The sequence below is a fragment of the Suncus etruscus genome, chromosome 1 (genome assembly GCF_024139225.1).
Source record: "Suncus etruscus isolate mSunEtr1 chromosome 1, mSunEtr1.pri.cur, whole genome shotgun sequence".
Taxonomy (NCBI): Eukaryota; Metazoa; Chordata; class Mammalia; order Eulipotyphla; family Soricidae; genus Suncus; species Suncus etruscus.
Genome location: NC_064848.1, coordinates 205,402,741 through 205,430,546, shown reverse-complemented (window position 1 = coordinate 205,430,546; position 27,806 = coordinate 205,402,741). Strand labels below are relative to the sequence as shown.

The window sequence follows — 27,806 nt, the reverse complement described above, 5'->3', positions numbered from 1 at the left end:
CAGCCCGCTGCGCCGCGGCTACGTGCGCGTCCAGTGGTACCCCGAGGGCGTCAAGCAGCACGTCAAGGAGACCAAGGTGCGGGTCGGGGGCCCCCGCCGCCGCAGCACGCGAACGCCGGCCCGGCCCGGCCGCTGCAGAGTCATGGCCGTCGCAGCCGGGCGCGCCCCGGCCCACCCGCCGCCCCGAGCCCGAGCCGCTCGCTTCGCCCCGCTTCGCCCCCGGGCACAGGCCGCCCGATGGCCTGCCCGACGAGGCCCCGGCTGGCCGGCTGGCGCGGGGTCACCCCGCAGCCGCATTGTGCGTCCCCTTGGAAGGGAGGCAAGAAGGGCGCGCAGCAGGGCCCTGCAGGCCATCCCAAGGGCGACCCAGGCCCGGCTCCAGACAAAGCTTGCCAGTGCCCACCACCCCACCCTCCCTAGGGATGGGCCCCTGCACCCACCCTGCCTGCCTGCCTGCCTGCCCGCACTGCGCCTCCTGGCCTGCCTGCCTGCCTGCCGGCCTGCCGGCCCACCCGCATTGGGTGTCTTCTCTTCTCTTGGCTTGGCTTGCTTGTCACCCGTCGCCTCCTTTTGCTTCTTGCCGGGGAAACTTCTTTATTTTTTTCTTTTTGGTTTTTGGGCCACACCCGGCGGTGCTCAGGGGTCACTCCTGGCTGTCAGCTCAGAAATAGCCCCTGGCAGGCACGGGGTGGGGGGTGGGGGACCCTATGGGACACCGGGATTCGGACCCACCACCTTTGGTCCTGGATCGGCTGCTTGCAAGCAAGGCCTATCTCTCCGGGCCCCGGGAAACTTCTTTTTTCAAAGCAAAGGGGAAATCGTTGGCCATCCGGAGCCTCCGTGTTAATAGTGCAGGTCTAGGGCAGGGGAGGTGACAGCGGCCACTGGGGTTTGTTGGGTCACTGATCCCTAAGTGTGGCTGGGCTTCTCAAAGAAAGGTATGTGGAGGAGAACGCCGGATTTCTGCACCCCAGATTGGGAAACTAGAGGCTTTGCTTGGCCCCTCCCTCCAGGCTCTTTCCATCTGCATCCACGGGGGCCCCCAGATGGTGTTGGGGTTGAGGCGGGTGAATCTTGTAACCGCCTAAACCAGACAGCGGTTTATGGTGGAAACCCCCCAAGATACCTCGACCTCCACGCAGAGGTTGCTTGGGTGATTTATTTTTAACACTCCCACCCGTCTTGTTTTTGTGGGTGCGAGGTGTCTATCAGGGCTGCACACACCTCTCAGTATCTTTCAACCCGTCACCTCCTGGGGCCTCCTCCCCTTGGAGAAAATATTGCTAAGCAGGAATCGGGCCTGGGCGGTGGTGAGGTCTGATTTTAGGGGGGGTGGTAGGCCCTAGCCAACTTAATCTGGGTGCTGCACACAGTGGGAGGAAACCAAGGTGACAGGACCGGAGCTTTGGGCCACCCCTTTTGCAAGGGGGTCTGGGATCCCAGCCCCAACAGGCAATGGGGCCAGTGATCTTAGTGGTTGGTGGTAGGATTAAGTGCTCAAGCCAGCAGAGTCCAACTTGGCCTGTGTTCACACGTTTCCTGAAAGGCCACCCGCACATGGGACCCTGGTTTTCCTGCAGAAGCCCTTAGGGCTCTGCAAAAATCTGTGAAAGACATTACTGAGTGAGGCAGAGCAAGCACTCAGGCAGGAGGAGAGGGGCTTTGTGCATGATTGGGAGGATGATGGGCACCCCCCAGAGATGCTACAGTGCCTTCCCCAGCCTCTCTTAAACTCTGGGGACTGGCCCCCAGGCTGACACTTTTTTAAATTTTTTTTTATTTTTGGGTGTTTGGGCCACTCTGGGTGACACTCAAGGGTTACTCCAGGCTCTGTTCTCAGAAATGGCTCTTGGCAGGCTCAGGGGACCGGTACAGACCATACGGGTTGCCAAGGATCAAATCCGGGTTTGTCCAGGGATGGCAGCATGCAAGGCAAATGCCCTAACACTATGCTGTCTCTCTGGCTCCAGGGCTGCCACATTTATCAGCTGTTGTTCCTGTTCATCTTGCTTGTGGTGGAAATTCTGTGCCTATTCAGTGGCAGGAGGCCTCCTTCTACCTGCCAGTCACATACGGAGTTTGCTGTAAAATGTGCTTTCTGGAATTTTTAAAACAAAAATAACTTCCAGGCACCAGCCTAGTTATATTTTGAAGCCGCCCTGTTGTAACCTGTTTTGAACTTGGTGAGATTCATAGCGGCTGCTGGCCACATCCATTTTTCCATTTGTTTTTGAGCCACACCTGACGGTGCTCAGGGATTCTTCCTGGCTCTGCACTCAGGAATACCTCCTGGCTGACTCGCAGCACCTTATGGGATGCCAGGGATCGAACCTGGGTCAGCTTGTGTTGCTCGCCCTGCTCCTTTACTGCCCCAAGCCCCTCCCCCAAACAACAATGTGTTCTTTGCCACTGTAGTTCCTGGAGCTTCTGGGTTGAGCAAAAGCATCTGGGCATGGTGACAAGATGTTAGAGGCCTAAGGCCTGTGGGGCCCATTCATGGATGTCATTCCTTTGGGGAATAGGTTTATAGGGAGGAAGTTGATACTTACAGGTAGCAATTTAGGAAAAAACAAAAGCCAAACACCCTATTAGTAGGAGGCGTCTGTGATCCTGCTCAGCTGACATCAGCCCGGCCTTCCTTGCTTCTGGCCACTGGATGGACAGGGTGACATGCTGGGTCCCTGCAGCCCTGTCACAGGGACCTTTGGACCAGCGAGCATCAGTCCTGGGAGGGAGCCAGTCCCTGAAGAGGCACCGTAGTGGTGACAGTTCTGGAAGCTGCTGCCTTGCAAACTGACGCTTGTCGAGATTTTTTGTTGTTTTTTGTTTTTTTTGGTTTTTTGGGCCATACCCGTTTGACGCTCAGGGGTTACTCTGGCTATGCACTCAGAAATCGCCCCTGGCTTGGGGGGAACATATGGGACACCGGGGGATCGAACTGCGGTCCGTCCTACGCTAGCGCTTGCAAGGCAGACACCTTACCTCTAGCGCCACCTTCCCGGCCCCTTGTCGAGATTTTTAAAGTGTGTCCCTTTCATGCTTAGATGGCAGCAGAATGTTTTTGGTTTTTGTTTGTTTGTTTTTGTTTTGTTTTTTGGGTCACACCCGGCAGCACTCGGGTTATTCCTGGCTCTATGTTCAGAAATCGCTCCTGGCAGGCTCGGGGGACCATATAGGATGCCAGGATTCAAACCTCTGCCCTTCTGCATGCAAGGCAAATGCCTTACCTCCATCCTATCTCTCCTGCCCCATTGTTTTTGTTTTTATTTGGAGGCCACACCCGATGGCATTCTGGGGTTGCTTATGGCTCTGTGTTCAAGAATCAGTCTTGGCTGGCTCAGGGAACCCTGTGGGATGGATGTCAGGGATCAAACCTGGGTCAGCCTCATACAAGGCAAATGTGCTCCTGATGTGTTGTCTCTCCAACCCTCAGTGGAGTATTTTCATCACTTTTTGTATTAATTTGGAGCAGATGTGTGTTGTGTATGTAAAAATTTTTCTGAGTCTACTCATTTCTCTGAAGTGTGTTGGTGGTTGTGGGCAGGGCTTGTCCCTGCTCAGGGATCACTCTTGGTGGGGCTCAGGGGATCAAACCTGGGTCATCTGTATTCAAGGCAAGCTACTTTAGAGCAATCCCCAATCCCCAATTATCTCGCTCCAGCCCCTCTACGAGATTTTATTGTTTGTGCTTTTGTTTCGGGGCCACACCTGGTGGGGCTCAGAAGTTACTCCTGGCTCTGCACTCAGAAATTGCTCCTGGTAGGTTGGGGGACAATCTGGGATGCCGGGGATCAAACCTGGATTCGTCCCAGGTCGGCAGCTTGCAAGGCAAATGCCCCACTGCTGTGCGATAGAACCGGCCCCCCTCTGTGAGATTTTTTTGGTTTTTGGGCCACCCCTGGTGACGCTCAGAGGTTACTCCTGGCTATGCACTCAGAAGTCAATCCTGAGGGGGCTGGGCGGTGGCGCTGGAGGTAAGGTGCCTGCCTTGCCTGCGCTAGCCTAGGACGGACCACGGTTCGATCCCCCGGCGTCCCATATGGTCCCCCAAGAAGCCAGGAGCAACTTCTGAGCGCATAGCCAGGAGTAACCCCTGAGCGTCACAGGGTGTGGCCCAAAAACCAAAAAAAAAAAAAAAAAGTCAATCCTGGCTTGTGGGACACCGGGGGATCGACCTGCGCTCTGTCCTAGGCTAGCGCTCGCAAGGCAGACACCTTACCTCTAGCGCCACCACGCCGGCCCCCTCTGCGAGATTTTTAAGGAATAAAAGCAGCAAGAGCTGAAGAGGCCAAAAGTGGTCCCCAGAGACTGTAGGAAATGCTCCCTCAGCACTTCAAGGTTTCTGGTTCTGATCTTGAGGCTCCAGCCAGTGGCCTGTGCCCTCCTTCCCTTAGTGTCCCCCTAGCCTGCATCTCCATTGTGGGGGGGAGCAGCTTAGACTGTGAACTGTTTCCCCATCTGCCTCCCAGATCTCCTTTGAGTGAGGGGCAGAAGATCAGGCCTCTTCTTGCTCAATGTCTCCTCTGGGCAGATGTTTGGAATAAGGCTAGCATGGAACACCTTGTCTTTTCTCCTCTGGAGTCCTGCTGGTCCAAGTGGCCCCCCAGGTGTGGCTCAGTCCTGGTTGGAGAGAGGCAGGAGCTGGCTGGCTGTCTGCCTGGCTTGGGGCTTCCTGTCCGGGCTGGAGCTGTCCCAGGCTTGCCCACCCTGTGTACCTTGGCATATGCCTGACTGGTCTCAACATTCAGTGTCTATAAAATTCAGCCCCCCGGCTATGTGTGTGTGTGTGTGAAGCATCCCTGAGGAATTGGCTTTACAGTTTATTTTTGGCTCCTACTCTGGCCAGTTTCCGTGGGGAAAGCTATTTAGGTGGAGCATCCCAGCACGTGAAGTTTGCCTCACGCCCAGTAGGTGCAGGGCCGAGTTAAAGCCTCAGTGGTGGTGATGTCATAGGTGGAGTTATGTAAGGTCAGCTGGGCCGAGGGCCCCAGTGCCTCTAATTGCACCTCGAACGAGTGCTTCAGCCTTTGGCCCTTCTGTGACTTTCCTCCTGTCCCTTGGGTTCCCCCTTCCCGACTCCAGCCCTCAGCGGTGCGGGTCAGAGGTGGCACACGACCCGAGGGCACTTTAAGTGTGCGTGTGCGTGCGTGCGTGTGTGTGTGTGTGTGTGTGTGTGTCTCTGTCTGTCTGTCTGTCTGTCTTCGCTCAGAAGCTTGGTTCCCTCTTCCTGGCTGTGCCTTCTCTGACCTTGGTCTGAGTCACTGCCTCAGTTTCTCCCTCTGTCAGCCATGTGGTCTGTTTCCCTCACCCCTCAAGTGAGCCTATGCCAGCCCCTTGGCTGTGAGCAGATACTGATCTTTTGGGCTGTCCCGTGGCGGGTCCCGCGCACACAGTGGCTCTCTCTGCCCCCGTGCTCCCTTGGGGGAGTGAGAAGGAAAGAAGGGCTGGCCGTGGTGGGTCACATGGGTTTGGCATCTTTCTCGGAGTCCTGGGGGACTCCGCTGCTCTCTCTGTCACTCTAGAAGGAGTTTGGGAATTGGGAGGTTAGAGTTGCACCTGCACTGCCAGAGAGGAGCCCAATGGGCCCAGTGCCTGCTTGGAGCCAGGAATAGCCCCTGAGCACCACTGTGGTGACGCTCAAGCCAGAAAGAACGGGGAGAGTGCTGGAGCGATAGTGGAATGGGAGGGCGTTTGCCTTGCACACAGCTGACCCAGGTTCGGGTGATCCAGGTTTGATCCCCGTCATCCCATATGGTCCCTGAGCCTTCCAGGAGCAGTTTCTGAGCGCAGAGCCAGCAGTAGCCTCTGAGCACCTCTGGGTGTGACCCAAAAACCAAGAAGGAAATAAAGAAAAGAGGGGGGGGAGAGAGAATCAATACAGTGGAGAGGTTGCTTGCCTTGCACATGACCTGTCTGGGTTTGATCCCCAGCAGGACTGATTCCTGAGTGCCAGAATAGGAGTAATCCCTTAGCACTGCCAGGTGCCAGGTGTGGCTCGACACTCTTGTGCTCAAAAAAGGGGGGGGGGCAGAGAGATAGCTTTTGGGGGATAAGTCATTTGCCTTTTCTGTGGCCAACCCCAGCTCAATCCTTGGCACTATATATGTCCACTAGCGCCACCTGGAGTCATTCTGGATACAGCGGGGAGTAGCCTCCAAACATTGTAGGATGTAGCCCAAAAACAAAAAAGCCAGTCACTCAAATACCACCTGCATAAGTCCATCTCTGGCAGAAGGTGCCCAAGCAGAGCGGACTGTAGGTGGATTTCTCCAGAACCTGGGACACAGTTTTGGAAACTCCTAAAAGACCAGCAGCATGTTTATGAATGAATAACAGGGACAGAGCCATGGTTGTATTGCTTTGGATTTATTTCTGTTTGGGGACCACCTGCAGGGGTCACTCCTGGCTCTGCACTCAAGGAACATTCCTGGTGGTGGTCAGGGACCCCATGGAGTACAGAGGCTCGAACCCTGGTTTCTCACGTGCAAGGCAATAAACAGCAGCCTCTACAGCTCCGGCCACACATACCTTTTTTTGTTTGTTTGTTTGTTTTAGGCCACACCTACCGGTGCTCAGGGGTTACTCCTTGCTGTCTGCTCAGAAATCACTCCTGGTGGGCTCGGGGGACCAACCATATGGTATGCCAGGATTCAGACCATTGTTGATCCTGGATCGACTGCTTGCAAGGCAAATGCCCTACCACTATGCTATTTCTCCAGGCTTTTTTTGTTTTTTTATTCTTTATTTGTTTTTATTTTTGGGCCATAACTGGTGGCGCTCAGAGTTTACTCCTGGCTCTGTGCTCAGAAATCACTCCTGGCAAGCTTGGGAGATGGGGTGCTGGGAATTAAACCTGGGTCTGCCCTGTGTTGGCCGCGTGCAAGGCAAATGCCCTACCGCTGTGCTATTGCTCCAGCCCAAACCTTCTTCTTGTCTTATTCTCTAGAGAGGCACTTTTCTTCTCCTTTATGGTCTTGCCTCTCCCCCTCTCTCTCTCTTTCTCTCTCTCTCTTTTTTTTTTTTTTTTTGGTTTTTGGGTCACACCCGGTGGTGCTCAGGGGTTACTCCTGGCTGTCTGCTCAGAAATAGCTTCTGGCAGGCACGGGGGACCATATGGGACACCGGGATTCGAACCAACCACCTTTGGTCCTGGATCAGCTGCTTGTAAGGCAAACACCACTGTACTATCTCTCCGGGCCTGAGAGGTAGGATTTGATGTTTCCCGGGTGCTTTCTGCCGAGGCCCCAGTGAGTGCTCCAGGCTGTCTTGGCAGTGTCCATGTCCCCAGAAAACAGAGGGCCAGAGCCTGCTGTATTATTGGCTCGTTGACAGGGAATGGTCTCAAGGGGCTGAATCTGTGGGTCCCGAGACCTCACAGTGACTTTTCACCGCGCCGCTCTTCCATTACTTCGCCGCTGAAGGTATCTCGTCCTTCCCCTTTGTATCGACGGGGCCCTGGGGCAGTAGGTGGTGGACAGCGACTGCAAGGGTGAGCGGGGGTTTGTTGGGGAGCTGGTATGAGTTTCCTGAGCACTGTCGGTGGGTGGGAGACCGGAAGCAAAGAGGAAAAAGGAACGGTGGCTTGGTTTGGTTTGGTAAGGATTCCATCTGAAGGCTCATCTGGAACTTGGAGAATGAAAGTGGTTTAAAACTGCCCTGGGCTGACTTAAAGGGGTCCCTAGACTTCATGGGGTCCATGATTATTTTGTTACTGGGGGCCACATTCAGCAGTGCTCAGGGGTTACTCCTGGTTCTGCCCTCGGAAGTCATTCCTGGTGGTGCTCAGGGGATTCCATGGGATGCCGGAGATCAAACCTGGGTCAGCTGCGAGCAAGACAAAAGCCCTTCCCTCTGCGCTATGGCTCTGGCCTTCCTGGGGTCCTTGGGGCTTCCTCCTAGCAGTCCTTGAAGGACCATATGGTCAGCCACGTGTACTATCTCCCCAGCCTCCTTGCCCAACTTTTCTGTGTTTTTATTGCAGGAAAAGGTGCAAAAACACAGAGAAGTTGAAAGCCAAGGGCACTGATGGTTTATAGAACCAACAGTCATGAACCGGAGTTAACACTTGCATGTTGGCTTGATCTGTGTGTGTGAGAGTGAGCAAGTGTGTGGAAATGCATTTTCTCCGGAGCCAAGGACACTTTGAATACTCAGACTCAATCTTCTGAAAATTGGAAAGACCATGGTGGGGGGTGGGCGGGGGTTTAAGAGCAATGGCACATGGGGAGTTCAATGAAGTGCATCCTACTCACACGGCGCTGGGAGTGACCCTCAGCACCATGGGTTCTGACCCTAAAACCAAAAAAGTGAGAAGTCTCTGGGGGCCTGGGGCGTGGCTCAAAGGGGCAGGGCACATGCCTGGTGTCTGTGGGACCCCAAATTTCTTTCCCAGCACTGTCAGGGTGGCCCTGATGGTAGGTCTCTGGTCCTTGGCCCTGGAGGGCCGAAGCTATCTTCGGCCTTGGCACTCTGGCCTGCAGGGCCGAGTAGCCCTGGGAGTAGCCCTGAGCCCCCCAGCACTGCTTGGGATTTCTATTACCCCCCCCCCCCAAATGACCAAATGCATCCACTGGAGTTTCCCCTGGTGACTCAGGATCCATCTCTGCTGGATCAGAGTGCTGTGTCCAAGCTTAAGACGCTCAGCCATCCCATTCCTGGGGTGCTTTGCTTGCTGGATTTGTGGGTCATATCCTGTGGTGCTCACAGCCATCTCCTGGTGGTGCTCTAGGGCTCTCCTAAGTGTTGGAGGTGGGACCGGTGGGGCCTTGTGTTATCCTGCCAGGCCAGCTGCTGTTTTTCTTTCTTGGGGGGGTCCAAACCCAACCACAGAGGTGCCGTGTCAGGTGCAACTTCTGTCTGTTTCCCAGAGCGGTGCCCCTTTCCACTGTTCCTCAGCCCCCCCACGGTCCCTTTTGCTTGTGCTAGCAGCCCGTCTGGTTTTAGTTTTTGGAAGTTACTGTGGTTTCTTCCTGTTTTCCCTTGAGCCTGGCCCTTTTCTCGAGTCACTGGGATTCATTGGTGTTTCCTCCCAGATTGCTGACGTCAGGCATTGTGCCACAGGTCTGCTGGTTTCTGGATGACCCCGGTAGTTGTTGGTGCCCTGTGACCTTTTTATGGGGGTTACAAGGCAGACCCATGCAGCTGCTTTCAGGATCACTCCTGACAGCTTTCAGAGTCGGAAGGTGTGCCAGGGTCAAATCTGAGTGGACTCTGTTGGCACATCCCTGCCCGCGATGGTCTTGGTCATCTCTGTCCCTGGATGTGACCTGCCTCCCTCCAGGCCTTTGGGTGCCTTCTGCTCTGTTTGTAGTTGTCTGGTGCTTTCAGTCCTGTCCAAGTCTTGGCGAATTGGGTCCGTGTGTCTTTCATGTCAGGTCCTGTTCTCATTTGCCACTGAACTTCGGTTTGATTTGTTTGGGATTTTGTTGTTTTATGTTTTGGTTTTGGTTTGACCACACCCAGCAGTACTCGGGTTCCTCCTGGCTCTGCCCTCAGGAATCACTCCTGGCTGTGCTGTGAGGGGACCCTATGGGATGCTGGAGATGGAACCAGGTTCTGCTGCATGCAAGGCTAACACCCTCCCCACTGTGCTATTGCTCAGGTCCCGAACTATGAGTTTGAGATGCCTCCTGCATCCTCTGTCGGGGTTGCCTCTATATAGCCACATTCTCCTAGGGCTCTCCAAGCCCCCAGAAAACAGGCCCCTCGGGGGACATCATCGCCTGCATCCCTCAGTGAGATAAAATCCAAGGAGAGTTGGCGTGAGCATTATAGGCCCCAGAGGTAATGGATGGAGGAAGAGACTGACAGGAAATGGGACAGAGGCATCCAACAGGGCCTGGGTGAGTCATCTTCCATCCCTGGTACCCTAAAGTTGTTTTTTTTGTTTTGTTTTGGGGTCACACCCGGTAGTGCTCAGGGGTTACTCTTGGCTCTGCACTCAAAAATCGCTCCTGGCAGGCACGGGGACCACATGGGATGTCGGGATTCGAACCACCATCAGTCCTGAATTGATCCTGAATTTGCAAGGCAAATGCCCTACCACTGAGCTATCTCTCTGGCCCCCCTAAAATCGTTTTTTAAAAAGGGCCATTTAGGGCCAGAGTGATAGCACAGCAGTAAGGCATTTGCTTGCATGCAGACAACATAGGACAGACCCTGGTTTGAATCCCGGCATTCCATATGGTCCCCTTAGCTTGCCAGGAGCAACTTCTGAGTGCAGAGCCAGGAGTGACCCAAAAACAAACAAACAAAAAACTGCCATTTAGGGGAGATGAAGGGAAGGAAAGTGTTGACTAGTGGGGCCAGAGAGATAGCATGGTGGTAAGGCATTTGCCTTTCATGCCAAAGGATGGTGATTTGAATCCCGGCATCCCATATGGTCCCCTGTGCCTGCCAGGGGCAATTTCTGAGCCTAATAGAGCCAGGAGTAACCTCTGAGTGCTGCCGGGTGTGACCCCCCAAAAAAAGTGTCGACTAGAAAGGGGTTCCCGAAGTGCTGATTTCAGGGTGCAGAGCAGTGAGTGACACATTCTGCCCGGTCCCATGCACAGAACTAGGAGGCAGGGTTTTCACAGGAGCTCCCTGGGCCTGGGAGCCAGAGCAGCACCTGCTGGGGTCACTCACGGCAGCTCATGAGGAGGGACGGAGGGTGTCATCTCAGCCCCACAACAGGCCCCGTGAGGACAGACTGGAAGCAGAAACCTCAGCAGGCCTAAAGGGGGAAAGGCGGCGTGAGATACCCCTGTCTCTCGACGGTGCTTGGAGATTGGGCCCCTCTTCCAGGCCACATCCCGGCGCTTGCCAGGCTGGTGTGGATGTTCCAGCCACAGAGACTCTGGGACAATTGCTATAAGTGCGGGGACGATGAGCTGCAGGATGCCACTCTCGCCACACTCTGAAGGTTACAGGGGATGATAGCAGAGGTCCTGAACTCCAAGATTAAGGGGTGAAAGATAAAAACAGGTCAGACATGAAAAGGAAAAGGGAAAGGCTGTAGGTCTAGAGTGAAAACGGGTCAGATCCTTGTCTTTGAGAACCCTGCAGGAGGGGAAAATAGAGGTTGAGGAGGAGCCCAGGGGGGCCCAGAAACAGCAGGTCAGAGGACCAAGGCAAGAGCGCAGAGCTAGGGTTCTGGGGTGTTTGGGTGTGAGGGCACAGGACAAAGGAGAGGCCCACCGTTGTGTGCATGTACATGTACTCCCAGATCAGGGCTGTGTCGGAGCTGCTTGCTGTTTGGTGGAAGGGTTGTTGGCAGTTAGCACCCCAGCATTCACCGCATAGATGGGGCCTCATGGACTCCACCTTCTGACCCTGCCATCACTCAGCCAGCTGAATTCTTGCTGTGTGAAGATGAGCTCACGAGAGGCTCTTTCCTGGAAGAGAAACTGAGTTTCTTCATACAGACCTGGCTGAACTGGAGAAGGAGGATCATGAGCCAGAAGGGAGGACAGTGTGTGCCGGGGCAGCGAGGACCTGGGGCAGCGACATCTTCCCTGGTGTTGGCACTGGCTCCTGGCCAGAAGCGGAGCACAGCACAGATTTTTTTTTTTTTTTTTGGTGGTTTTTGGGTGACACCCGGCAGTGCTCAGGGGTTATTCCTGGCTCCAGGCTCAGAAATTGCTCCTGGCAGGCACGGAGGACCATATGGGATGCTGGGATTCAAACCGATGACCTCCTGCATGAAAGGCAAACGCCTTACCTCCATGCTTTCTCTCCGGCCCCCAGATTCTTTTTTTTGTTTTTGTTTTTGTTTTTTGTTGTTGTTGTTTTTGGGTCACACCGGGTGGCGCTCAGGGATTCCTCCTGGCTGTATGCTCAGAAATTACTTCTGGCAGGCTCGGGGAACCATATGGGGTGCCCGGATTCGAACCACTGTCCTGCATGCAAGGCAAATGCCCTATCTCCATGCCATCTCTTTGGCCCCATGTTCAGATTCTTGAGGGAGAGTCGGAGGCTCTGAGTTTGCTGAGACCTGAAGCTGAGCAGGTGTGCCAGTAAAGGAAGGGGTTGGGGAGGGGCTCGGAGGGCAGTGTTCCTGGCTGGTGCCCGCGTGGCTTGGTCCTACAAACGCCACTGTGTGGTCAAAAGCAAAACTCAAGGGTCACCACTGGAAGAGTAGAAATAGGATTTAAATTTTCACGACCAATTGTGGGGGGGTATTATATTCTATTTTTTTGCTTGGGTTTGGGCTATCCTGAGCAGTGCTCAGATCTGGGGCCATCTGGGATGCCAGGATCAAGCCCAGATCAGCCACGTGCAAGACAAGTGCCCTTCTCACTGTACTATCTCTAACCCCCCCCCAAAAAAAAAAAAGACTGGCCCTTACAAAGACTAGGGGCCAGGAGGTGGGTGGTGAGGCCTTGAGTCTGACCCAGCTCTGCCCATGTGTGCTAAGGCACGACTTGGTTAGCCAAAGTGACTTCGACCTACTGCGGGTACAGGGGCACACACTGTCCCTTCCATGGTCATGGCAGTTGGTAGGGGTGGTGGCAGCAGAGGGAAGGGGATGCATGTGTGCTCAGCCCTGTAGCTGGGGTTGCAGCACGGTGCATGTTGGGACCTGCTTCAGGACTGAAGGGTGGGGGCCAGGCGACCAGGGAGTACTGGGAGTGCTTGGGTGGGGTGACTGAGGCCCCTTCTTTCTTTGTTTCACCTCACTGCGACGGGGGTACCAGGGTGCAGTATCTGCCACCAAGGTGTTCAGCAGCCAACCCGTGATCAAATTCCAGGGGCAGCAGATTGTTTATAAATGTCGCCTCTGGTGGGGTGAGGGATAGGCACGGGCCATCTCTTTCTCTCTCCGCCTGCTCTCTCTAGCTCGTGTGTGTGTGTGTGTGTGTGTGTGTGTGTGTGTGTGTGTGTGTGTGTGTGTGTGTGTGTGTGTTGTGCAACACCCAGCGGCACTCAGGTTACTCCTTGCTCTGCACTCAGAAATCACTCTTTTTTTTTTTTTGGTTTTTCGGGCTACACCTGGTAGATGCTCAGGGGTTACTCCTGGCTAAGTGCTCAGAAATCGCCCCTGGCTTGGGGGGACCATATGGGATGCCAGGGGATCGAACCATGGTCCTTTCCTTGGCTAGTGCTTGCAAGGCAGACACATTACCTTTAGCGCCCCCTCGCCAGCCCCAGAAATTTGTCTTTCAAGCTTGGAGACATATGGGATGTCGGGTATCAAACCCGGGTTGGTTGTGTACAAGGCAAAGAACCTCCTCACTCTGCTATGGCTCTCGCCTTGGGGCTTGCTCTTTAGACAAAGCAATTATGGGGTGAACACCTGCATCAGTAGGAGTGGAACTGCTGACAAAGGTGCTGGGCCTAGAAGATGCCATGCAGAGTGGGCTGATGTTTAATCGAACACTGAGCCCCTGGGCCAGTGGGGCCAGCCCAGACGAGAGGAGATCACAGAGGCCTGGCCTGGCCCTGCCTCTTCCTCCAGCCTAGTGTCTCCTGCACCTTCAGCTATTCTCTGAGTGCTGCTCCCAGCATGTTCTTGTCCTTTGTGGTTTGGGATTGTGCATCAGACCACCGCCGCCTCAGAGTGGGTCCCAGAGCAACTCATCTTGGCAGTGGCTTATTCCCCCCCCCACCGCCACCAGTGTTTCGTGGGGTTGGCATTGCTGCCCTTCTGTCCCTGTGCGCTTCAGAGCTGGGACCCAAAGGGACCAGAGTCCCTGGGTCACTCACTTCCGATGCTGAGCTCTTGGCCTGCTCTTCGCTGGCCTGGCCTGTGTATGTGTGGCCTGCTTGTCCTTGAGACCTGCCACGGGGGTTTAGGGAGGTGTCTGTGCTGTGTTCTCACCCCACTCATGGGTGAGACTCAGCTTTCTAGGACGGTCAGGCCTGGTCCTTGTGAGGTGCACATGTTCGCAGACACAGAGACACAGAGACAGACACATATGCACACATACACACGGAGAGACAGAGACACACACACAAGAGTGAGTCCTGGCCTGGGCCCTGGCGTTAGTTATACTGCCTTTTCCTACTGTATTTGCATTTTTAAAAATAGCTGTGCGAGTGAGCAAGCGACTACCGCAGTGGGTGGGCAGGCACAGGCAGGAGGCAGCACCCTACCCAGTGGGTATCGATCCATTGGCAGGTACCTCCGGTGTGGGGGTTTGCAGGAAGGAGCCTGGACAGAGGGATGAGGGCCAAGGGAACACAGGGACATGGGGACACAAGGATGGAGGGACAGCAAGTCACTAGAACAGCTGTGCAGAGGGAGATGAGGCCTCATAGGAAGGAAGTTGGGGGATGATGGCACCTTTGAGTCAGGGCCCTAAGGACTAGCCCGGACATGCCCTCCTAGTGGGTGCTGACCAGTAGATCCCAGTCAGTCGCAGTAGATCCCTCTCGAGGTGGGCCTGGGGCTGCTGGGGCTTTGTGTGTGGCAGGGAAAGGATGGGACCAGCTCCAGCTCCGGGGCTGGAAGTCCTACCCCTCTGCCACAGGAGTGTTGGGGAGTCCCCAGTCCCACCCTGCTCCATATTCCAGTGCACCTGGGCCTTTCTCCTTCCCTCCTCCCACATCTGGCGGGCTGTGGCACTCGCCTGTAGGCCCCGGGTTGGCTCCTGGGAGAAGGAGGCTTGCCCATGCACTTGGTGGCTTGGCAGCCCTGGCCGAGGCACCCAGGGCAGGAGACGCTCCCTCGTGGGGTTCCTCTCGGTGATGCTCACAGTGCTAGGCCTCTGTGGGACACTGGGGATTTGAACTTGCTTCCAAGGCCAGGCTCCAGGGACCTGTGCCACCTCCCCAGGAGGCCAAGGCTGGTGCAGGGCGGGTGTGTGGCCATGCGTGACAGTGCTTGCCCTGTACGGGCACCTCTGACAAGCCCTGTGTCCCTGCTGTCCCTACCCAGGCCGTTCCAGTGAGTTCTGTGCTGAGGTTGCAGGCTTGGGTGGAAATGCCTGCTTGAGGCCTGCTGAGTGCTGAATACTGAGTTCTGCTGTGTCTGCGTCTGCTCTGCGGCCCTGGGGAGGTGGGCTACCGGGGAGGGGTGGGGGGGGGCAAAGACCAGCTGCCCCCCTGACCTGGGAGGGAGGTGGTAAGCACCTCGGCCCAGCCTGGCCCTACCACAACCCCTGGCATAGATGTGCAGAAGTGTTTCTCCTTATGATGTGTTCAGGGCTTTGTCTCTGCTGAAACTGCAGGAAATGCTCCATCATCCTTGGCTTCAGTGGATCGGACCTCATGGCTCCACCAAGCCATCCTGGCAGCCGGGACCTGGTCTGGGGGCTCCCCCAGCAGGGATCCACACTGCTGCGTCCTCGACCTAGAGGCTCTGGGCAGCTGGAGGGGCCGCACACGGGCAGTGGGTGATTCTCCGACCCCGTGCTCCCTGCCAGGGGTGGGGAGTTTTACAGACTTTGCAGTGTCAATCTTGGTGGGGGGGAAACCTTTGCGACTATCTGCTGGGCACTCTGGCCTACCTGTTGGCTTTAGGAGTGGGGGTGTGGGCGAGGTGCCCCCAGCAGTGCTGGGGGACCCCTTTTTGCCAGGCATGGATCTGTGACCCCTGCCTGAAAGGGGTCCTAGAGGAAGGACCCCGAGGCCTCCAGATTCTGGCCCATTCCGCCTGCTTGCCTCTTTCTGGCCTTCTACTTTTTACTTATTTATTTATTTTGGTTTTTGGGTCACACCTGGCAGCGTTCAGAGTCGACTCCTGGCTCTGTGCTCAGATTGCTCCTGGCAGGCTCAGGGAACCATATAGGATGCTGGGATTCAAACCACCGTCCATCCTGAATTGGCTGCGTTCAAGGCAAACACCCTACTGCTAAGCCATCTCCTCGGCCCCCTTTTTCTGGCCTTTAGCCTGTTGGGGGCAGATACTAAAGAGGGTGGCCTGCGTGGGCATGCCCACCAGAAAGGACACATCCACGGGGAAGAGGACCCGCCCTCCGTGGCATGAGGAAGACACGCCCCCGTGGCAGTGAACACGCCCTCTTGACACAGGCCAGGTGTGGCCCACTCGGCATGGCAGTGACGTTTTTTTCTTCATCCTTGTTGCCCTGTTTCCATGACTTGGTGCCTATGTCACAGGCCTTCCAGCGCCTGGGCTGTGAGTGGTCAGAGGGGCCCAGCCTGTGCTCTGCGGATGTGGGTGCAGAGGTGGCCCCCTGCGGGTGGTGCGGCAGCACAAACTGCGGGGAAAGCGTCTCCTGCCAGGCGGCTGCTGGTCAGTCCCCAGAGACCATCCGCTGGCCTTGTTGGCTGCCCTCCAGAGCCCTGGTCCTGAGCTCCTCGGCACCAGAGGGACAGATAAGGCGTGTGGAACCGCTGAGCTGTCAGGGCCTGTCCCAGACCAGAAGGTGGTGTCAGCAGATAGGGCTTGGGATCTGCAGAGGGCTCGGGGGCCGGGACTCCCGTGCCAGGGAAAACTTTGGGTGCTCCGGAGGCCTGGTGGGTGGCATGGACCCTGCAGGTCTCCCTCTACCTGGTGCTGTTGGGGGTGGGGGTGCCATGATGGCTACTTCACTTCGTGGGTCAGGGCCCCTCAACACGTGCTTCTGCTCTTTCTCAGCTGAAGCTGGAGGATCGCTCAGTGGTGCCCCGGGATGTGGTCCGGCACATGCGCTCCACTGTGAGTCCCACATCTACGAATGGGGAGGGGGTGGGACGGTTGATAGGGCGCTGCCTCCTAGGCTAGCCAGTCCCGAGTTCATGGGAGTGGGGATCTATCTGGGAGTGAGGCAAGGCCTCCTCCTAGCTGATTGGGCGCTGCCTCCTAGGATAGCCAGTGTGGTACCGTCATTGACGTCAGCATCGACTGCGCCGTCAAGCTCATTGGCACAAACTGTATCATCTACCCAGTCAACAGCAAAGACCTGCAGCACATCTGGGTGAGTTCCATGCAGGTGTCATATCCTCCCACGCCATATTCCCTCCCCAGCCCCTTCCCTTCCCTCAGCCCTTCATCTCCTCTGTGGGTCCCAGGACCCCTAAATCGAGCGTCTTTCCCAGAGCTGGAGCCACTTAGCCCATGCTCGACTATGCGAGGTCCTTTCTCGACCTGCTTCCCTGGTGGGATTCAGTACTGCACCTCCCATCCTGTGTCCCAGTCTTCGTCACACCCCATACCTCCTGCCACTCTCCCGCTGGCCTGTCCAGGGGTGACCACCTGCCCCCTGATGGAGCAGCCAGGTTTGGGGGACCCTATAGGGCTCTGTGGGTTACCACCATACACAGCACTGGTTGGCTCAGCCAAGACTGTCAGCCATGACTGTTGTGACTGAGGTCAGCCCCTGGACTGCCTCTGCCCTTCAGCATCTCTATCACTTCTCACTGCTAAACTGCTACTCCCATTAGAGGCACATGGTCCTGCCCAGCCCCTTCCTGCCCCTTTCCAACTGTGCTCGTTTTCCTGATTTGGGGGGATTTGGGGGGTACTCCCGGTAGTGCTCAGGGGTCATTCCTGGCAGGCTCAGAGACCATTTTGGATGCTGGGGGTCGAACCCAGTTTGGCTGAATGCAAGGCAAATGCCTTCCCCCAATGTGCTATCACTTTGGCCTCCTTGTTTCCCTGTTGGTTTTCTTGCTTGTTTTGGTTTTTGGTTTATGGCATTTGAGCCACACCAGGTGGCGTTCAGGGGTTCTTCCTGGCTCTGCTCAGGAATCAAACCTGGTGATGGTCATGGGGGACATTAATGTGGTACCAGGATTGAACTCAGATAAACTGCGTGCAAGACTAACACCCTCCCCGCTGTACTATCTCTTTGAGTCCTCCATCATCCCCGGGCAGACATCTGCTCCTGTTAGCATTGGGCAGGCATTGGGGCTGCAGCTAACAAGCTGGAGGGAAGCCCCCACTGCAGGCTGTGGCTGAGCCCAGCCAGTGAGTGAGCTCCAGGAGCCTGGCAGCGTGGAGGGGTGCCCACCATTTCTCACGTCCCCCCCCCCCCTTGCCACAGCCCTTCATGTACGGGGACTACATCGCCTATGACTGCTGGCTGGGCAAAGTCTACGACCTCAAGAACCAGATTATCCTCAAACTCTCCAACGGTGCCAGGTGTGCCCACCACAGCCCCAGGGTCGCTGCCAACGGCACACTGGGAGAGGGGGGTCCGTGGAGGGGGGCTCATTATGCCAGTTTGGTGGGACGAGGCGGCACCGCCTGCTCAGACCGAGTCCCCCTTCCCGTCGCAGGTGCTCCATGAATACAGAGGATGGGGCCAAGCTCTATGACGTCTGCCCACACGTCAGTGACTCGGTGCGTGTCCTCCAGGCCCCGTGGGCTGATCCTCAGCCTCTGTCTGGGTTTCCACTCGCTCCTCCAAGCGAGTGTCCAAGGACTGCCTTGTGCTGAGCTGCGCATCCAGCCAGGACCCACCCATGCCTGTGGCCCTGAGCTGCCTGATCTGGTGCCACATGTGGGTAGCACGGTGCCGTGCACGTGTCGGGCTGTAGGCTCTGCTCACGGACCCCCTTGCCTCATCCCCCGCAGGGCCTCTTCTTCGACGACTCCTATGGCTTCTATCCGGGCCAGGTGCTCATCGGCCCTGCGAAGATCTTCTCCAGCGTCCAGTGGCTGTCAGGAGTCAAGCCGGTGCTCAGCACCAAGAGCAAGTTCCGGGTGGTGGTGGAGGAGGTAAGTGCGGGATGCGAGGATCTGCCTGGTCTCCCAGCATGCAGGTGGCTCCTTGGCCTGAGAGAGAGCCCCATACTATGAGCCGTGGGCTCCACTAGCCACCCCTCCACCGTGTGCCCCGTTGTATGGTCCCCCACCTGCCCTCCTCCCAGGTGCAAGTCGTGGAGCTGAAAGTCACATGGATCACCAAGAGTTTCTGTCCCGGGGGCACGGACAGCGCCAGCCCCCCGCCCTCCATCATCACCCAGGAAAACCTTGGCAGGTGAGTGGAGCTGGCCAGCCCAAGGTGGCTGGGGTGGCGTGTGTCTGGTGGGAGTCCCGCTGGCCCAGCCCCGCCTCTCCCCACAGGGTGAAGCGTCTCGGATGCTTCGACCATGCTCAGCGGCAGCTTGGGGAACGTTGTCTCTACGTCTTCCCAGCCAAGGTAGAGCCGGCCCGGATTGCCTGTGAATGTCCAGAAAAGACCTGCGCGCAGGGGGAGGGCTCCATGGCCAAGAAGGTATGTCCGGGGTCGGGGCTGGCGGGCGCCGAGGAGCCACCGTGGGTCGGCCTGCGCCACACTCGAGGCCCTCACCGGCCACCGAGGTGTGTATGGCCGCCGCGCCCTGCCCCAGCTGCCGGGCCCGCCCGCCAGGGGGGTCCCCACAGCTGCTCCCCACTCCACCCCTGCAGGTGAAGCGCCTTCTCAAAAAGCAGGTGGTGCGGATCATGTCCTGCTCACCCGACGCCCAGTGCTCCCGGGACCACTCGGTGGAGGAGCACAAGAAAGCAGGTGACCAGGCCAAGTGCGAGCCGGGCAGCTCAGCCAGCCCCGAGGAGACGCCCGATGGCTCGGCCAGCCCCGTGGAGATGCAGGATGAGGGCCCTGAGGAGGCGGCTGAGCCTGAGCCACTGCCCCCGTTCCTGCTGAAGGAGGGCGGCGAGAGCCGGCTGCAACCCACCGAGCAGGACGCAGATGACGAGGCGGCCGACGACACAGACGACACGAGCTCTGTCACTTCCTCCGCCAGCTCCACCACCTCGTCACAGAGCGGCAGCGGCGTGAGTCGCCGGAAGAGCATCCCGTTGTCCATCCGCAACCTGAAACGCAAACACAAGAGGAAGAAGAACAAGATCACGCGCGACTTCAAGCCGGGGGACAGGTGGGTTGCTGGAGAGCCCCACCGTGGCTGGCAGTGGGGGCACGGTGCTGGGGACAGGGCCAGGACCCTTGGCATCCTGCTGGCTTACCCGCCCGCCTACAGGGTGGCCGTGGAGGTGGTGACCACCATGACCTCGGCCGACGTGATGTGGCAGGATGGTTCAGTGGAGTGCAACATCCGCTCCAACGACCTCTTCCCCGTGCACCACCTGGACAACAATGAGTTCTGCCCCGGGGACTTCGTGGTGGACAAGCGAGGTAGTGCCAACAAGGCTGCATGGGGGTAGGGAAGCAGGAGGTGGGGAAGGTGGCTGCTGTATGCTGTGCAGTCTCAGAGTGGAGGCACAGGCCTGCAGGATGGCCAGTGCCCTCTCCAGTTGCCTCAGCTGCTGTGGCCCCCTCTGGCCCCCAGTTCAGAGCTGCCCCGATCCTGCTGTCTACGGCGTTGTGCAGTCCGGGGACCATGTGGGCCGCACCTGCATGGTCAAGTGGTTCAAGCTGCGGCCCAGCGGGGACGACGTGGAGGTGAGTGCGGGTCCCCCACTCCCCAGGTCTCCCTTAGGGGCCAGGTATATGGGGGTGTCTGCCTCACGCCAGCCCCCCTGTATCCCAGCTGATCGGAGAAGAGGAGGACGTGAGTGTCTACGACATCGCCGACCACCCCGACTTCCGGTTCCGCACCACCGACATCGTCATCCGCATCGGCAACACCGAGGATGGAGCTCCTCCCAAAGAGGATGAGGTGCCTGTCCCTGCTTGTCTCCTTCCCTGTCCCCAATTCCTGGCTCCCATCCACTACACCCTGTACACCCATCACCACAGCTGCACTTCCCAATGCTGCCACCAGGTGGCTCCCTGAGTCCAGGCCTGAAGGCATAGAGCTGCAATTTCACCTGGTTTCTCCCTGCCCCGACCCCCTCTATCCCACAGCCATCAGTGGGCCAGGTAGCTCGAGTGGATGTCAGCAGCAAGGTGGAAGTTGTGTGGGCTGACAACTCCAAGACCATCATTCTTCCCCAGGTATGCCCCACAGGCCCCAGATGCCACCTTCCATGTGAGGGGACATGTTGGCAAAGAGGTGCCAGCTTTGGGGTGATGGTCCAGGAAAGCTTGGGACTGAGCCTAGGTTAAGGAGCAGCACGTGGGTGGGTTCCTCTCCCCAGTTTCCAGGTGTGTGTGTCCCACAAACTCCTCAGCTGCCCGGCTTAGAAGATGGCGTGCCCTGCTCAGGACATAGAAAAAACCGAGCTGGCTCAGCCCAGTCCCCTCCCCTTTCACCTCCTGCTCCCTTGGAGCTGGACTCGTCCCCTGTCCCCCAAGAATGCCTGTCCATCCCAATGGGATGGGGGATTAGGGCTGCCCAGGCCCCTGCGGTCAGCTCCACACAGCACCATCTGCTCTCCCACAGCACCTCTACAATATCGAGTCGGAGATCGAGGAGTCGGACTATGACTCCGTGGAGGGCAGCAGCAGTGGGGCGTCATCAGATGAGTGGGAGGACGACAGCGATAGCTGGGAGACTGACAACGGGCTGGTGGAGGACGAGCACCCCAAGATCGAGGAGCCCCCCATCCCCGCTGCCCCCGAGCCGCCAGCGGCCCCTGAAGAGGACAAGGGGGTGGTGATCAGCGAAGAGGCGGCCACAGCCGCCATCCAGGGCGCTGTGGCCATGGCCGCCCCAGTGGCCGGGCTAATGGAGAAGGCGGGCAAGGAAGGGCCCCCCAAGAGCTTCCGCGAGCTCAAGGAGGCCATCCGCATCCTGGAGAGCCTCAAGAACATGACGGTGGAGCAGCTGCTGACCGGCTCGCCTACCTCGCCCACCGCCGAGCCCGAGAGGCCCACCCGGGAGAAGAAGTTTCTGGACGACATCAAGAAGCTGCAGGAGAACCTCAAGAAGACGCTGGACAACGTGGCCATCGCTGAGGAGGAGAAGATGGAGGCTGCACCTGAAGCAGAGCGCAGGGAAGACAGGCCTGAGGTGCAGTCGCCGGTCAAGGCTGAGTGGCCCAGCGAGACGCCCGTGCTGTGCCAGCAGTGTGGCGGCAAGCCTGGGGTCACTTTCACCAGCGCCAGGGGCGAGGTCTTCTCCGTGCTGGAGTTCGCGCCTTGTGAGTTTGGGGGGGGTGCGGGGCATGGGGCGGACTAGGACCTTCACCCCATTCCTCCCCAGCTGCAGGCTGACCCATCTCTCCCCCGCACCCCCAGCCAATCACTCCTTTAAGAAAATCGAGTTCCAGCCCCCAGAGGCCAAGAAATTCTTCAGCACCGTTCGCAAGGAGATGGCCTTGCTGGCCACGTCACTGCCTGATGGCATCATGGTCAAGACATTTGAGGATCGAATGGCAAGTGGCCTTGTGTGGGCAGGGGTGGTGGGCAAGAGCCTCGCGGGGTGCCAGTCCTAGACTTCATATCACCTGTTAGTGAGCCAAGCCTGCTGCTGTGTTGGCAAAGGTAGAGGTGGGGAAGGGAAGGAGCTGCACATGGCCTGGAGTTGAGTCCCTGATGCTTGATGGGTGTTCCCCCAACACCCCCCTTCCCACAGGCCCCTGAGCCTACTAGCAGCTGTCCCCTCCTGTAGAAAGGAGAAACGAGGAAGCTTCTGAGTAGGCTGCCCTGCCCGCCGGGCTCACATCTTCTTGGCTCTGGATTTTACGAGTGAAATGGGTTGTGATTCTTGGCTGGCCTTCCCTGGGGATGGAAGGAGGCAGCAGTTTTGAGCAGTCCTGTTGAGTTGCTATTGGGAGACCGGAGTGATAGCACAGTGGTAGGGTGTTTGCCTTTCATGCAGCTGACCCAAGATTGACTTGGGTTCGATCCCTGGTGTCTCATGGTCCTCAAGCCAGGAGCGATTTTTCTTTTTGTGGGGTTTTTTTTTTGGTCACACCCGGCAGTGCTCAGGGGTTACTCCTGGCTCCATGCTCAGAAATTGCTCCTGGCAGGCTCAGGGGACCATATGGGACGCCTGGATTTGAACCGATGACCTTCTGCTTGAAAGGCAAATGCCTTACCTCCATGCTATCTCTCCGGCCCCCAGGAGCGATTTCTTAGCACAGAGCCAAGAGTAACCTCTCAGTGTCATCAGGTGTGGCCCAAAAAACAAAAACAAAAGAAGTCGCTGTGGGCTGAGACTATGGCTCAGTTATTAGACCTATTCTGTTGAGGAGAGACGCATATTGATTCGTTGCCGGGGTCTGGTCGCTTTGTTCCTGTTCTGTCCACATGCCAGCTCATCCCTCCCGTCCCTCTTCCCTCCAGGACCTCTTCTCGGCTCTCATTAAGGGCCCCACTCGGACCCCCTATGAGGACGGCCTCTACCTGTTTGACATCCAGCTCCCCAACATCTACCCGGCCGTGCCCCCCCACTTTTGCTACCTCTCCCAGTGCAGTGGCCGCCTGAACCCCAACCTGTACGACAACGGGAAGGTGTGCGTCAGCCTCCTGGGTACTTGGATTGGAAAGGTGAGTGCGAGCCATGCCCCCCCTGGAATGGGGGTGTGGGGTGCTGGGTGAGAGGCTACACTGACTTGTGCTGATCTGACACGGTATACTTGCCTCTCCTAGGGCACCGAACGATGGACCAGCAAATCCAGCCTCCTGCAGGTCCTCATCTCCATCCAAGGTAGGCACAGGGTGGGTGGGGCCAGGGTGTGGACAGGGGCAGGTTCGGGGGCATGCGTGGTCATGTCTTGAGGACAGAGCCATGAGATGGGGAGGGTGTGGTCAGGGTGGGTGGGTTCAGGCACCCTTGCTGTGGGCTCCTCCCTAGTACCCCTGGATCACATCCTGAGCCCCTCTGGGGCAGGTTTGGGGGTATGCTTAGGTCATGAGGGTGGGGCGATGAGCTGGTGATGGTGCTGTTGGGGGTGTGGTCAGGGCGGTGGGGCCAGGCATCCTTGGTGTGGGCTCCTCCCTGGGACCCCTGGCTCAACAGCCTGAGCCCTCCACCCCCCCACCCTCAGGCCTGATCCTGGTGAACGAGCCCTACTACAACGAGGCGGGCTTCGACAGCGACCGCGGCCTGCAGGAGGGCTACGAGAACAGCCGCTGCTACAACGAGATGGCGCTCATCCGTGTGGTGCAGTCCATGACGCAGCTGGTGCGGCGGCCGCCCGAGGTCTTCGAGCAGGAGATCCGGCTGCACTTCAGCGCCGGCGGCTGGCGGCTGGTGAACCGCATCGAGTCCTGGCTGGAGACCCACGCACTGCTGGAGCGGGCCCAGGCCCTGCCCAACGGGCTCCCCAAGGACCGCTGCTCTCCGGAGCCCACGGTGGCGACTGAGCTCTCGGACTGCGGCGGCGGCCGCGAGGAGGCCGAGGCAGAGGACGGGGGTCTGGCCCCGGGAGAGGCGTCCCAGGGCTCGGACTCTGAGGGCGGCGGCGGTGCCCAGGGCGCGGCATCGGCCTGCAGGGACCCCACGGACCCCGCCTCGGAGGCAGCGCCCGACGCCTCGGTGCCGCCCAGCGTCAAACCAAAGAAGCGGAGGAAGAGCTATCGGAGCTTCTTGCCCGAGAAGAGCGGCTACCCCGACATCGGCTTCCCCCTCTTCCCGCTCTCCAAGGGCTTCATCAAGAGCATCCGGGGTGTCCTGGCGCAGTTCCGAGCCGCCCTCATCGAGGCGGGCATGCCCGAGAACACGGAGGACAAGTAGCCGGGCCTAGTGGGGCGCTGCTGGCGAGGGTGCCCTGCCTCCTCCCCCGCTTCCTGTCCCCGCTGCCCTCCTTGCCCCCGGCAGGGCCGTGGCCGCCCCATCCCCTCCAGTTCAGAAGCAGCCCCTGGATGGGCACCCTGCGGTGGGCGATCCGGGCCTCAGGGGCTCCGTGTCTGGCTTAGACCCCCTCCTGCCCCCAGCGCGTGGCTCCTCAGTGGCCTAGGGTGATGCCTGGCGTGAACAGAGGTGACCACCCTGGGCTCCCTCCAGGCCCCTGACCCTCTCGCCACCTGCCCCCACCCCTGCCAGGACCCTCCCTGCCCTCCCCTGCTTGTCTCCTGCCTGATAACCACCGCGGGGCACCCCGGGCTCATTAGACTTGCTCTCCAAGAGAGGTGGGGGCCCGCTGTGTTCAGGCTGATGCCTGGGGGGGAACCAGTGTCCCTTGAGTGAAGAAGAGGAGGAGGAGCAGGAACAGGGAGCACCAGCTGGAGGGAGTTGGCTCTTCCAGACCCAGGACCCCCCAGGCTCCCCATAGGCCCGACCCTTCCCGTGATCAGCTCGCCGGGGCCTCCTCGCTCGCTCGCTCGCTCTCTGCGGGCCCGGGCTGGGGAGAGGTGGTGCAGGGCTCGCCCGTCCCCAGCAGCCCGAGGTTTACACGTTTTCTAGCTTTTGATAATGTGAAGCGCCCGGCTGAGAACGCTGCCTCGCGCCTCGGGGCTTGGGCCTTTTTGGTTGTCTGTATGTATGTTAATATTTAAGGTTGAAAGAAAATAGCTCTCAGAAGAAGCAAAAGATATTAACTCTTACTGGAAAGATGAAAAAAAAAAAAAGAAGAAATAAAGGACAGACATAAAACTAAATAAAAAGCCAAAGCATGATGCGTCTTGTCCGCCTCACGCTGGCTCCACACCTGGGCCTGGCAGGCCAGATACGGAGCGCCCCAGGAGCCTGCTGCCCGGCTGGAAGGGGCACCCAGAGCCCAGCGGGCCATGCCCGCTGCCGCCACCATGCCCAGTCCCTGTGGAGTTGTGAATGCCTACTGCTTACGATACCTGTATAAAGTGCTGTGTGATTCAATTTTTTTTTTACTTGCAAATTTTTTTGGGGGGTTGGGAGGGTTTGGCTCATTACAATGTACAAGACTGACAAGGTGGCACCATTAAACCTGCCTCTGCCGTTCACTGGGCTCTGTGGCCTTTCTTCCCTCTGGGCAGCCCTCACTTCCTCCCTGCCCACTTCTGTGGAGGGAGCCCAGGGGCTGGAGAGGAGGTTGGGGAAGTGTACGGTCCCACTGCTCAGAGTCGGAAATGCCCAGCAGGCTATAGTGACCCTGGTGCAGACTACCTGAATTTGTGTTTCTGGGAAGAAGAAAATAGATTTCTAGGGGGTAGAGTGGCAGGAAAGCAGGCAGGGCACTCACTTTGCATATGACCCTGCCACATTCAATGCCCACTGAACATTGTGTTGTTCTCTTGAACCCACCAGGAGAGATCATGGGTACAGCCTAAAAGACCCCAAATAAAAGATTTTCAGGGGTCAAAGCAATAGCACAGCTATCACTTTTTATTTGCCTTGCACATGGCCAACCCGGGTTCGATCTCCACCACCCCATAGGATTCCCCAAGCACCCCAGGAGTAACTCCTGAGCACCGCCCTGTGTGGCAATATATATATATATATATATATATATATATATATATATATATATATATATATATTTTTTTTTTTTTTTTTTTTTTTTTTTTTGCAGGAGTCGTTGGTTTTATTTCAACCAGTCATTACAGGTTTCTCTGTGCTGGACGTTGTGTGGCCCCACCTTAGCTTCTGCCCTCACGGCCAAATCCCAGGGCCCTGAGCAGACAGGTCACCCCTGCCCTGAGCCAGGAATTTGGCCTGGCACCTCCTGGGCTCTTGTCCAGACTGGCACATCTGCTTCTACTCTCTGATCCCACTGCTTTGGTTTCAGCTATTTTCTGCCACAAAGGTGGGCCAGCCCAGACAGACCAGTACGGGAGACGTCATGTTTCCCACTAATCCCACAATCAGCACCCCTGTTTAGGCTGGGACCTTCTTCCATGCCTGAAAGTGGTGCGAGACCACCACCTGAGGTCTGCTTCCATGCAGGCTGGTCCCAGCCTTTTGCAGACCAAGTCTGGACCAGCTGGTCCTGAACCCAAGTTCCTGTAGCCAGAGCTGGGCTTGGAGGTCCCAAGCACCATCATAAAAAAGACCAGACCCAAGGCTGGAACAGTAACACAGCAGTAGGATATTTACCTTGCATTTGGCCAACCCTGGACAGACCTGGGTTCAATCCCTGGCATCCATGATATGGTTCCCTGAGCCTACCAGGAACAATTTCCGAGTGCAGAGCCAGGAGGAACCCCTAAGCGCTACCGAGTGTGGCCCCCCCAAAAAAAAAATGACCAGCACCCAGGCAGCTGATCCAGGTTCAATCCCCACCATCACGTATGGTCCCCTGAGCCTGCCAGGAGTGATCTCCGAGAGCCACCAGGTGTGACCCCTAAACAAAAAGACCAGAACCCAGGGCTAGAACAATGGTACAGCATGGAGGGTGCTTGCCTTACATGCAACCAATCCAGGTTCAATCCTTACCATCCCAAAGAGTCCCCTGAGCCAGCCAGGAGTGATTACTGAGCATAGAGGCAGGAGTAACCCCTGAGAGCTATCAGGTGTGGCCTAAAAGCAAACAAAAAGACCAGAACCCACTGGTACCACGGTTTCTGCATCTGGTAGGCTGCATCCAAGCCAGCCCTCCCTGGCCAGAGCTGGCACCCTCGACCTCCCCAAGAGCTAAGGATCAGGTCACCATCTAGGAATGTCACTTTATTGGGGCTGGATTCAGGAGCCAGAGTTCCTGAGCACGGCTGGCATCCTTGAGCAGCCAAGGGGAGCTACTTCCAGGCCAGGCAGCCATTTCTAGCTTCTGAAGAGCCTGTCTTGTCCTCCCATGTGAGGGCACCCCACATCTGCAGGGCCTTTCTCTGTCCGTGGCCAGGCCACCTCCAACAGGTCAGATCGAGTCACAGAGGCTTTTCCGGGGAGCGCTGTGGGTTACTGCTGCCCGGGGTCACCACATGGCCGCTGCTCCTCCAGTAGTCTGGGTGTACCTGGCCCTGGACGGCCTCGCTGACTATCAATTCACCATCCACAGCAAACACCCCCTTCCCATTCTTGGGCTCCAGGCGGAAGGCCCGCACGGGCACATACACCAGGTAGGGGCAGTTGAGCTCCATGTGCCTGCCCTTCTCCATGGCCAGGAAGAGACGCAACAGCGACCTGCGGGACACGCCGGCCCGCAAGTAGAACAGGTGCAAGGCGTCCGCAGCGCAGCGGCCCATGGGCGCCGCGTACATCTCACTGCCCAGGTGCGAATGCAGCAGCGCCAGCACCAGCACAAACTCCTGTTC

The 27,806-nt window shown here is 57.6% G+C and overlaps 1 protein-coding gene across 1 annotated transcript; it reads left to right on the top strand.

Moving 5' to 3' along the window:
- On the top strand, positions 1 to 25,559 carry UBE2O (ubiquitin conjugating enzyme E2 O). Its single transcript, XM_049776125.1, has 18 exons — positions 1 to 76; positions 16,523 to 16,582; positions 16,731 to 16,841; positions 17,910 to 18,007; positions 18,145 to 18,208; positions 18,443 to 18,586; positions 18,739 to 18,848; positions 18,935 to 19,010; positions 19,259 to 19,728; positions 19,831 to 19,985; positions 20,140 to 20,252; positions 20,341 to 20,469; positions 20,658 to 20,747; positions 21,136 to 21,835; positions 21,933 to 22,069; positions 22,983 to 23,186; positions 23,289 to 23,346; positions 23,687 to 25,559. The coding sequence occupies exons 2-18, from the start codon at positions 16,571 to 16,573 to the stop codon at positions 24,373 to 24,375; spliced, it is 3,360 nt and encodes a 1,119-aa protein (XP_049632082.1). The 5' UTR covers positions 1 to 76; positions 16,523 to 16,570; the 3' UTR covers positions 24,376 to 25,559.
- The last annotated feature ends 2,247 nt before the right edge of the window (positions 25,560 to 27,806 follow it).